This window comes from Oryzias melastigma, linkage group LG2, assembly GCF_002922805.2.
Source record: "Oryzias melastigma strain HK-1 linkage group LG2, ASM292280v2, whole genome shotgun sequence".
NCBI lineage: Eukaryota > Metazoa > Chordata > Actinopteri > Beloniformes > Adrianichthyidae > Oryzias > Oryzias melastigma.
Window position 1 is genome coordinate 13055531 of NC_050513.1, and position 12715 is coordinate 13068245.

At 42.0% G+C, this 12715-nt stretch overlaps 1 protein-coding gene across 4 annotated transcripts in view; it reads left to right on the forward strand.

Annotated features, from left to right (window-relative positions):
- The window catches only part of LOC112156703 (nck-associated protein 5), a 196632-nt gene that overhangs the window by 68845 nt on the left and 115072 nt on the right, over window positions 1-12715 (forward strand). Inside the window, exon 1 of one of the 4 annotated variants that reach the window (XM_024288993.2) lies at window positions 10510-10923. The exons of the other annotated variants lie outside the window; for them this stretch is intronic. Coding sequence (XP_024144761.1) covers window positions 10895-10923 — 29 coding nt within the window. The 5' untranslated portion in view covers window positions 10510-10894. Of the gene's footprint in view, window positions 1-10509; window positions 10924-12715 lie in introns of those variants that run through there. 4 annotated transcript variants of the gene reach the window in all.

Consider the following 12715-nt stretch of genomic DNA (forward strand, 5'->3'; position numbering starts at 1 on the left):
AAATATTGGAGCTATCCAGCCGTACCGTTTTGAGCCAGATGGCAAATCGAATGAGGAGAACGAGTAGTTAATCTATTTGAATGGGGCGGAGCAGGGAGCTTGTGGCCCCGCCCACTGTAATTTCCATGCACTGTTATTTTCAAATTTTCAAACAGTTTTTCGTCTGCTCCTGACTCACAGTGATTTTAATTAGTAGAAAGAGTTAAAAACACCAATTAAACTAGAACTTTAATGCGAGCAAAAACATTTAACAACTTTAGATTTAAGCCTTTAAACAAAAAGTCCCTTCTGAGTCAAGACTGTGCATTAAATGTAAAGAGAAGTTTTTTTTTCCCTTAAGTCTACCTTCTCTGTGGACTCTTTGTGTGCATGTAATTTCTGGGTCTCATGTTTTCTCAACATGCATATGTTGTGTTTTCTGCAACCTGTGACACGTATTGTTGGTTTTGGGCCTGAATGGGCTATTGTCTGCATTCCTGGAGGCAATTAGCCGCGTTTAAGAGCTGTTTCTTTTGCAGTGGGGTTTCGCTTTATGCCTAATTACAGCTTGATATCTCGTAGTGTAAAAAAGACCTCCAATTATGCATTTAGTTCGTTTAGAGAAGTAAGCCCTTTTTATCTGATCGTCCACGGTTTCTGGTTTAAAGGGAGCGTTACCTCAACACTCAGGTCTACGGACTCCAGTTTCTTACTGCCAAACATGCAGGTTTTATCAGTTTTTTTTTAGAACGTTTTATTTGTTTTCCATACGTTTATGACAGTTAGTCTGACAAATGACTGGAAAAACTTCCTCAGTTTACGATACGGACGGAGATCCACCCTATGAGGGGCTTTTGTTTGTTGGTGGGCTCGGCTGATTGGTGTCACAGTGGCTGCAACCAAGTTATTTGCCCCCCTGAGTGGCTCAGGGCTCATCAGAAAACATCCCTTTAAGTCCGAGAGGAAACAGGAAGGCGTGAAGACACACCACACAGAGATCATACGACTGAGGATTATGTGGGGGTGTGGTATGGAAGCCTAAAGGTGCCAAACGTCAATAAAAAGAAGAAAAAATGTACTCAACTAAAATATGTTTAAATAAAATACTGCATTTTCAGATTACAGAACGCAATAAATCATTGGCTTAGTGACCCCTCCCCCTCATATTCCAAACAGGAAGTACCCGCTGGCTCCTTAAACCCATAGACTTCTATTGAGAAATAAATAGCTTTTATTCAGTCATTATAAATGTCAGAATAACTGTTTTTTTTTTAAATATTTCACATTATTTTTGACTGATGTAAACTGGCCAATCAGATGCCTCGATGAAAGTCATGTGAGACATTCAACACTTTTGATTGCTTATTTAAATTCGAGTGGTAGGGAGTGTGGACTTCAAACAAGACCACCTCTGAGTGACGAGAGTGGTTGCTATAGAAACTATGTATGGGAATCCCTGGGTACCTCATGATATGCGATACATAGCTAAGAATATCGATGATATCGCGATATCGCTATAATTGGTAAAAATCGTCTGTAATAACACACTATATAGAAGAACACATTTTTTAAAGAAAATATCTCCATTAGTTTTTTAGCTTGAACACAATCGTAATAAACAACTTTTGTCTTATTTTTTGCAACAAATAATAGACAGTTTAGTGCAAATCAGTAATACTATGACACCGATTGAATTGGAATGATTTGTAAAATTCATTGTTACCAGCAGTAAACACAAATATCAGTGTCACTACTTAGTTCAAAATTCTTGTAAACGACAAAACAAGGATTTAATAATTCAAGTAGCTGCCAAACACATTGGTTCTCGCAACATCCGGTATTGAAACGCACCCCCTATCTACCTCCAAAGGAACGTTTCACCAAAGGATGACAAATATAAAGTTTCACAGCCTCTTCAAAAGAAAATAAAAGATCGATACTTGGTGAGAACCAATCAAGAATCAATCGTAGGAATGAATATCGAGATATATCGCAAAATCGAAATGTTGACCAACTTGGACCAATCACTGCTTACTGACTGACGTCATCTGGTTCCAATATGGCGGCTTCTGTATCGTGAACTGTATCAGTCCAGTTCTGATATACAGACAATGAATGAAACAAGACTGTTAATGTAGCTTTGACTATACTACCCAGAATGCCTAGAGGGGGCCTGGAGGCAGACGATTGGTCAGAGGTTTTTGATAGGAAGTTTTTTTTTTCCAGCAAACTGCTTTGATACTAATAGAATCCTGTTTTATCTGGAATAAGGAGCTTTTCCAGAAACTGTAACCTGACAAATACATCAAAGCTTAACATTTAAGAACTTTTAACATTGTTCAGTTGTAACAAATACAATATAAAATAGTACTTAGTACACAGTACACAGGGGTGTGGTGTATTGAGTCTGGAGATACGATACATATTGCGATACCCCGCTCACAATACAATATGTATCACAATATTTCCCAAGACTTTTAACTTTTTTTTTTTTTTTTTTTAAAGAGTATGACTTAAAATCTACCTGAATATTAAGCAACTACAATAAAATGGTAACATTGATTTCATTTAATGATCACAACGTTGCTTTTACCCAAGCAAAAAAATGGTGATTTTCTTTTAGTAAACTAAGAAATATTTGTTCTTAAAGGGAAAAGTCGAATACCCACATCGATAAAAATAGTTTTTGCTGTTTTTAACACATTTTTGTAGCATTTTTGTGATGATGGAGTACATATATAAAGAAAACTATGCATAAATTTAAATCACTGTGAATCAGAAGAAGACGAAAAATGTACCTTGGAATTATATTTGTGACTTAAAAATACGAAGAGTGGGCGGGGACACAAGTTTTCTGCTCCGCCCCCTTTTGACACATCCACTTGTGAATGATTTTCTGTTTATAAATCTTGGTATCCAAGCTGTTTGGCTCCAATATTGCTTTACGCAACAAGAAGGGGTTAAAAGTGGGCGGGGTTTCATTGGTCACGCCCACAACTTGGAAACTATATTCTAGAAAGTGACAGATTTTTGTTGATTTTGGCTAAAAACAGCATAATTGTAATTAAAAGACGACTTGAAACGGTTTGAAAATAGATAAATACCTAAAACTTGCTTTACTCAGATTGTCTCTATTTTTATTTTATTTATTTTTGCAAAAAAGTGTTTTTTTTTATCACAACCATTCATCTTCTTTTTTCAGCTCTTTATGTTTAGTTACTTTATCTTACAATTCTACTTTGTCTTCATTTTCTGGTAAATTGGGCCCCTCCGGGCTTCCATACCAGTTTTTCATAACTCATCAAGTTGAGTTGTTTGTTTCACAGGAATGATAAAAAAAAAATCTGCACGAGATGTATTCTCCTGTGGGGAAGTTCTCCGGATTCCTCAGCAGTCGTTCCTACTTTGTAGAGTATTTATCACCTCCCGAATTAAATTGAGCAGATTTCCTTCATTTTAATTAAAGATTATCTCTGGTTCTTAATCCTGCTCAGTCCATTACTGATGACTCGAAGCATTTCCCCAGATAGACGCGAGGAGAAATCCAGTCTCCCTGGACCGCCACCATCCTTCCACCCCCCCACCCTGCCTAATGAAACATGACCAAAGTGCATTATCGTTTTCATTGAACACTCTTCATCTTCCCACAAAAAACGCCACACAAACGCAGCGGCGCACACACACTCGGGGCTCCGGAGAGGCTCTCGCAGCCATCATGTGATCAGCATCAGTCTGGATGTTTTCCTGGGCAGCCTTATGTTGGGTAAACAAACACCCCGGCCTCTCCACACTTTGGCATTTCCTTTACTTGTCCCTAAAGCCGAACCCGCCCTCTCCTCTCCCTAAAAAAAAAAAAAAAAGGTCAAGACAGCCAAAAATCTCCAGGATGGGTCTCACAGCCCCGGACCCGTGAAACATTCTCCCAGTTTAATCGTCTTTACGGCCCCATCCCCGTGATTAATGTCAGAACTGGAACACACACCTCGATGAAGAAATCGACTGCGGCGGTAATGAGCTCAAGTGACGCGTGGTGGCCTCCTCCCCCCACCCTCGGTCACTCATCTGTGATCGAGCTGCAGGGGATTAGTGTCAGACGGGGGAAGTTTAGCTGACAGCTGACAGGTTGTTTGCACATTCATATGTGAGGCAGCGAGTCTCGATCGACCTGGACCGTACTTCACTGAGTTACAGTAAAATCATTCAGATGATACTCGCTTTTGATGCATCTTTAGGTCAACTTTGAATGCCTCTTGGGGTGTATAGTACATCAAGGAACAACTTTACCCTTCTTTTGGGTCACTGAGTTGCTGGAACCTGTCCTGGCTACAATTGGGTGAAGGTGGGGTACACCTTCGACGGGTTGTCAGTCCTTTGCAGGGTGAAGCGTCTTGTATTAGTTCACTTTTTCTTGAGAATTAATCCTTGGATTCCATTCATCCATTTTCTAAATCGTTTTGTCCCTTTCGGGATCACGGGACTACCGGAGACTAACCTAACCACTCATGGGCCCGGGCAGTCGCCCGTCTGTCACAGGGCCACAATCACACACCCATACATACTTAGGGACAATTTAGGGTAACCAATGAACCTATGAAGCATGTTTTTGGATGGTGGGAGAAAGCCGGAGTCCCCGGAGAAAATCCACACATTTATGGGGAGAACATGCACTCAGAAAGGTCCCCTACTGGTGATTTTGATTCACGTCCCCCAGACTTAAACCAGGGGATATTTCCTATAACTTCTGTTTTATTCCAGTTTTGTTAGCTGCTGCAACTTAAGAATCACTGAAAATATGGTTCTATATGACCTCATTCCCAGATGTTTAGGTGCCTAGTCTAGCACTAGGGATAAGATGCAGCCACTCTTGTCTACGACCCTCCACGGGCCTGGACAACCCAAATAGCCATAGCACCCATGTGGGTCAACGCCTTGTTCGACTAGAGCTTTAGCCGTTACCCTAAACAACTACTCTACAGAAGGAAAAAATGGGGTATCCATCCACAAACTCAAACCGCTAACTTTCTCCTCGAAATATAAATCAAGACCTGTCATCTTTTTCATTCCTACTGATTGAGAAATACTGTTCTATAGATAAGAATCTCCCAACCCTGGACTTTGGAGAACACTATCCTGCATGATTTGACAATGGTAGTCATCAAAGGTAGTTGTTAACCCTTTAGATATCTTAGGTATGTTGACCTTGGAAGTTGGGGTCACCTGGACCCCTTGAGACAGCGCAAGGAACTTTTTTTCAATGAGTTTTGATTTTCACTGGCAGGCATGAAATCATGTTGAACCTTGGTCCACATTTTTCATGGGAGGGATGACACGTCAATGTAAGGCTGGGGTCATCTGGACCCCATACGTTAACACAAGGGTTAAGCGGGATAGGATAGTGACCTGACTCTAGAAATACTATCAATGACCTCGACTAAAGCAAATGCAATCAAAAGGAAGCTGATTTCTGATTTTTTGTTGTTTCATTGAAGACTTTCTTAGACTATTTGACCACTTTTACTCTTCCGCTCTCCTAGGCTTGTTTACATGAAAATGGGGTCATCTGGACCCCACAAGACAGTGTGCTGAACTTTTTTTTTTCAATGATTGTCAATCTTTACTGGTGTCCAATGACAGACATGACGTCTTGTGTACCTTTGACGTGGAGGGGCTAACACCTAAATGTAAGGGTGGGGTCATCTGGACCCCATAAGAGAGCGGTTAAAGTGCCAAACCGAAAAATTCCTCATATTTCCGTCCCATGAAGGAATGAACAATCCAATGTAGCATTATAGTACACCGTGCTAAGGTACCTCAAAGGTTTTTAGTCAAATAAACTGATTTGACTCATGAATGAGTAGGTGATGTCTTCAATCATTGACGAGAAAACGTTGTATTCCCAATCTACTCCTGACCCATCAAACCAACACATTTTCATGTTCTCATAAGACGTGTTTCCAAAAGTGAAAACAAGCTAATTTCTCCAAACTTGTGACACATTTTTGCTAACGGTCATTGACATTGTGGTTGAAATATTGCAGGTTTGGTCCCTGCCTTGCCATGTGTCAGAGTATCCTTGGACACTGAACCTGATATTGCTCCTAGTGGTTATAGGGTGTGTATGGGTGAATAGTACTGTGACTGTAAGGCTATATAAATATGTGCATTGAAGTACAGATTATTGGTGTTTTTACTGTTTTTTAGTACTGTGTCACACAACAGTTACTCGACTGTACATTTCTGGCAATACAAGAAAATTTTCTTGACCCATCTTTGCAAACCCACACTTGACCCAACAAGACTTGCTGCTTCTTCCACCGGAGCGCCACGAGCATTATCAGCCTCGCTTCACCTCAGACCACCCCGCACCGATCGACCCTCCGGCCTCTGTCCCTCCCAGCACCGTCCTGTCTCCTTGCCTGCGCCCCCTCCTCCCTACGGAATGCTAGCCTGTGTGTGTCTGTGACAGTGGTGGAGCCAGGCTGGCTGTGTGGGCGGCTGTGTGTTTCCAAACAGTGGAATCTGTCACTGACACCCCTGGCAGGGCAATAAGCAGCGCCTTAATGAGCTCAGCAGATCACTCAGCGCACACGACCCGGACTCGATTTTAGACGATTTTAACAGTTTTTTTAGCTCGCGTCTCTGAAATTGAATCACATCAAGGCACTGTCTTTGATATTTCTTGATTATGCTGCGTTTGCATGTTTTAGTGCCAACATTTGTCTCCTTTTTTAACCAAATTGGTGACCACCTGCTCTTAAAAAAAAACAAAAAAAATCAAATCAAGTTGGCTTCGTATTCAGATCGTCGCCACAAAAACAGCTGAGCTTACGACAAACACGATTTAGCCCATCTGTGTCGCGTTTGGAATGAAGCCTCATGAATCTCGTTGAGTTTCATGATGACAAACGAGAAGCTAGATTTACATCGTAACGATATTTTATGACCGCTGAGGGGGTGGGTGCACGTTTACCTCTCCTCGTCCTGAGCTTGTCCACCCCCTCGTCCTCCGTTCTCTATGACCACTTTTCTCACATGCTTCATTGTTTGTTTAGGGCATTAGTGACAGCGGGGCGAAGTCCGCCCCTCTTTAACGGGGGCGCTCCTGTCACCGAAACCCTTTTAATTCCTCCTTTTCACCCGCCCCTCTTCGTGCATTGGTCCTTTAGGGGGAGCAGACAATGAACGGTACCCCCCCTCCCTTCCCCACTCTCCGTCTTGTAGGCGTCCCGCCTGGTTGCGGCCGCGAGCTCCAGGCTGTAGTTTGTCAGAGTTACTCAGCTGAAACTGATTGTGATTGCGGCAGATGGGTTGGAGCTGCTCGACCCAAAGCGGACCCAAAGCGCTTTCCTCTTCTCTGTTCCAGTTCCTCGCTGACCGTCACTCTCTTGATCGCTTTTTCGGTTGTCCAGTTCCGTCAGGCGCTGATCTTTGTGGGCTTTTGTTTTGTTACCCTTTTCCTTTCCAGTTATTCATTTGTCTTTAGCTTCCAAACCGCCCTCACCTTTTGGACTTGTTGCAAAGGGAGTGCCTTCCAATTCATACAAGAGTTAATGAAACTCCAATGTTATGGATTTCTATCTTACACCTATTTATCAGAGACTATTGATAAAGCCACTGAATTTAAAATCAGCTTCAAAGCATTAAAGTCTTAGTCACAACTGCCCTTATGGGAGGATATACTGGCAAAATAAAGTCAAACTTGTATGTGGGACATATGTGACCTACACAAAATTAAAACTCATAAGAACCCCGAAAAAAAACTATCTAGAACATGCCACAAACCGAGGAGACCACAGAACACATTTGTGATGGTTTTCTGTTACAATGATGTAACCACGGGTTCTTACGGGTAAAGATCATTGACCACTAAGTGAGCCTGTTTTCTACACAACCTACAAATTCTCTCTCCCAACTGTTCATATATAAACGTATGCTTCAGGCCCCCTTTTTGGGAGTCCCCAACTTGTTGTTTTTTTGACGTGCTGGTTGTTCCCATTAAATCTTCAAGCCTGGTGACACAGAACCGTTACTGGGTCAAAATATTGGTACCAGGTTAGAGTACCGCGTCTGGAAGGTTGGGGACCCTTAGCTAATGTATGCCTTTTTTCCCCTGCCTGTGGCCCGGTACCAAGCCAACCCAGTACCGATTCACGGCCCGGATGATGGGGACTCCTGATTTAATGGTAAAATCCAGCACGTCAAATAACAACGAGTTAGGGACACCTAAATGTCAAAAAGTGAACCGGAGGGGTCCGTGAACCACCTTAATGACTAGAGGGAGGTGTACGGACACCATACGACAGCAACACTCAAGACTGGTTTCCACTAGTTCGTGTGCGTTGTTTCTCCAATGCATTAATGTAAGAAACTGGATTTTCATTAATCAATCTGAATTTTTACATCACCGTTGTCATGACTGCATCTAAAAATCCATATCCCAGTATCAATAGCGTTACGCAGGAGTTCTATTTCTATTCCGTTGACGTGTCAATGTCGAAGCAAAAAGCCAGAGAACCAGACGCAGTTCCGGGTTTCAAAATTAAAACTTCATACAAAATTTTTAAACCACATGACCGTGGACAATGGTGGTTTATTTTACAAGGCCTCACTGAGCTTACTTGAGTTCCGATTGCTTAGGGGGTGGCAGGACAAACCACTCCTCCTCAGGGGGAGGGACCGGAAACACAACAGAGACAATGTTAACTAACTGACGGTCATTAGACGAACGCAACGCAACGGAGACGGACCACAGATGGACCAGTGTAGATCCGGGGTCAAACGGTACTCTTAACACACGAACGACAATCGTTCTGTCCATTTTGACGATGTCCCTTGAGAAAAGAAACTGCAATACACACCTGTGCTCCCTCTCCATGACCCTCTACAAGACCGGACAACCCAAAAACCCCACAGCACTTGTGTGGGTCAACCCTCTGTACAAGTGCATGTGACTAAGGCATTGGGTAGCACAACTGGACTATGTGTCTAAATTACCACATTGCCTAATCTACAGTATGTTTCTTAGCAATGCCACACAATGACAATTGAGCTGGACACTGGGAAATTTGCTCAACAAGTTGAGAAATTTTAGACTATCCATTAACAATTCTTTAGTCAAAATGGAAAGCCATTTTCATACAAACCTTTGATATTGATCCAAGTGTAGAAATTCTGTGTAAAGTAGGACTCACCAGCTTTTATAGACCCCTGAACCACACATGACTCTATCTATCCAACGCGACCCCCTGGTTCAAGAAAAATTGTATAATAATTGAAAACTAAGGGTTACTTAGTCAGCATAGATCCCATATTTTTCATATTAATGACTCTATGGGTTAAGTGCTCCTAAAACAGTAAGATAAACTATTGTTACACTAAATCCAGATGCTTTGTGGACCCTAAACCTCACTGAATGCACACATTTAAAATAACCGAGCACAATTTGGGTGAAACCTTTGATCGTCTGTAAGCTCTGTTTCTGATTAGAATAAGTTGAAAGCGCACATTATCTGATGCTACACAACAATGTATAGTCGCTGTCCGGAGGGGAAGTGCTCAGAATAAACCAGTGAAGTCATGCTTATGTTTATGATAACAATAATAGTAGGTAGGGAAAAGGATGACGGCCCACCAAAGTAAACTTAAAGACCCTCTCTGAGGAAAATGGGGTTTCTAATATGTTCTTGTGCCATTTTCTTATGTCAGAGAACATATATAAAGAAAATTAAGCTTGAAAAGGCATTTCTGAGTATTTCTTGATTTGTATTACTGTGAATCAGGAGGAGACAAAAAAAACGCAGTTGGAAAAAGAGACAATGGGGGAGGGGCCATAAGCTCCCTACTCTGCTCACTTTTGATGTTTTCGCTTGTATATGAATAGACCCCTGTTTTTTTTATTTTCTTGGCTTAAATTAAAAACCACGGTCGTTGGAAAGCTCCGTTGGAGGTTGCTAAGAAACCCCGTCGGGGAGGGGGAAGAGTTGGCTGATGGACGTTGACCGTGTAAACCGCCGAAGAGTTATGCTAGGTCTAAGATTGCGTGTTATTTAGGCGTTAACGTCAACATCTCCGATATTTGAGGGTTAAAACTTGTTTATTCCGTGTTTCTATAAAACTAAAAACAACATTCTTTACTGCGAGGTTAAGATTATTTTTTGAAATGACTCCACCTAGTGGACTGGAGTGGAACTGCGATTTAACAAGAAGCTTCGTTAGTTAGTTGGTTATAGCTTTCTTTTAATTAGCTTCAAGGACTTTAGTTTAAGGTAACTTTTTTGAACCCTTTGTCTTTGCCCTCTTGATCTCCTCACTTGCTCCTATCTGTCCTTTTTGTCACCCTCGCTTCCCCCTTTCCTCTTCCTTTCAAAAAGCCCAGTTAGCGGAACATCACAAGCCGTCTGCTGCTTGCCTCTTCACGTCCCCTTATGGTTAACCCCCCCGTTACTTTAAAAACTCCTCCTCCTCCTCCTGTGTGCACAAACCCCCCAGCCCATCTTTGCCTCTCCTCCCCTGAGGAACAAGCCACCTTCAGAGGGGCACCAGAACACATGTTAGACGTCCATGTAAGCCCGGGGAGGAGGGACGCAGGCAGACAGAAAGAGATGAACTGAGCAGAGAAATCCAGCGAGGAGGAGATAAAGCCGGGAGGCGGGTGTTGAGCGGCACAGAGCAGTGAGAGAGGAGTAGATAGGCAGAGCTGTGAGCAGCAGGAGGAGCAGAGAGAGAGAGAGAGAGTGGACGCATGCTGGCAGATTGAGATTGAGCGAGCAGAAGAGGAAGAAGAGGAGCGAGGCCGGGAGCGCTCGGGGGAGAACCGGCGCTGTGGATGTAAACTTTATCGTCTGTGGGATCGGCGGGGCAGCAGCTGCAGAGCAGGAGGAGAGCGAGCCGGTGGATTACCATGAGTGTCCTCTGAATGAACCAGGATGCTGCGTCTCCATCAGGGTAAGCGAGGGGGGGGGTACTGTCACGGCGAAGGAGCACGGGTTTTTCTGTCATTTGGATGCAACAGTAGAGGATGCATTTCTCACACATGTGCAGTTGCTAATAGCAACAACGTGATGCTAAAGTTTCATTCCTCCTGTCCTCTAATCCCACACTGAAGTGACGAGGTCCTGATGAGTAGCATGGATTATGGTTTAAAGTGTCCCATTCAAAGATAGGACACTCACAGGGATGGAGGGGGCGTTGTTGATATTTTTGGCCGACTTTGTTATCTCTAAAAACAGAACAGCTAGAAATGAGAGCATGGGAGGTAGCTGGACCGTCTGGCTGGTGTTGCCAAAACGCCTGAGAAAATGCCATTCTTTGTCTTTTTATAGCTCTTTTTTTTCTCCCCCTCTTCACCCTGGGAACTGGTGCTTCCCATCACCGGAGGACAAGAAATGTTAGTCACTGAAGTGCTTTGGAGCTCCAAGGTTAAACGTTTTTTATCAGGGAAGTTTAAAGTTGACTCAAAAAGGTAGTTTGAGTGTTAAAAAAGGCTAGTTTTCCATATAAGAGTGACTTAAATAAGACAAATTCTTGTGATCTGTGACATTTTCCTAAACCTAATGTAATAGAGTTTGTCATAAACCACAATAGTTGCTTCTACAATCTCGATGAGACTCTTGAACTAAACTTATTTATTTTCTTCAAGTGCCACATAATCCTGAGCACCTCATCTATGGATTAACTCGTGTACCTTCTTATGCCAAAGTGATTTTGAGAGGTTAAAATATTTGGTTTGGTGATATTGTCACTACGCTAACGCAGCTAATATGTAGTGGTGTCGAAATGTGTTTTTTCATTACGTGCTATTAACAAATATTTGCTTTTTACGTAGTCGCAATAACATTTACTTAGTGGTATCCATCTGTTTTTTTTTTTTGCATTTTATAAAAAAGGTGTGGAGTTAAAGGTATTGCGAATACGCTAATATGGCTAACATGGCTAACATGGCTAATATGGCTAACATAGCTAACATGGCTAACGACTTAGTTTTATTTAATCTAATTAGTGTTTTTTTAAGTTAGTGTTGTCATAGTAACCTATTTTTTAGCTGTATCAGTTTTTTACGTGTTGCAAAAATAGTTTGTAGTTTTTGTGAATATGCTAATCCGGCTAACGTGTAGCGGTGTCAAACTGTGTGTGTGTGCTTCTTTTAATTGTTTCTGTTCGGAATTAATGCTGTCATAGTAACGTTTGCTTTAGCGGCATCAGTCTTTTTTAATGTGTTGCAAACAAGGTTGGGAGTTTCAGGTATTGTGAATACGCTAATGCGGCTAACGTGTAGCAGTGTCGAAACGTGTTTTTGTTTGTTTTAAAATGTTACTATCAGGGTTAGGAGTTTGTGTTGTTATGGCAACGTCTATTTTAGTGGTATCAGTCTGTTTTTATGTGCTGCATATAAGGTTAAGAGTTACTAGGAGGTACTTTTATTATGCTAACGTGGCTAACATGTAGCCACGTTGTTTTTCACTGACAATGTTTTGCATACTTGCAGTAACTTTTGTTTTGGCCGTATCATATTTTTCTTTCCGTGGTGCAAACAACGTTGTTGGTGACAGGTATGGCAAACATGCTAACCCAGCTAACGTGTATTGGTGTGTAACTGTGTTTTTGTTTTCTGTGTTACTGACAATACTTTGCAAAGTCACAGTAACATTTGTCTTAGTGGCATGGGTCTGCTTTTGCGTGTTGCAAACAAGGTTGAGAGTTACAAATATTGCGAATAGGCTAACCCGGCTAACATGTC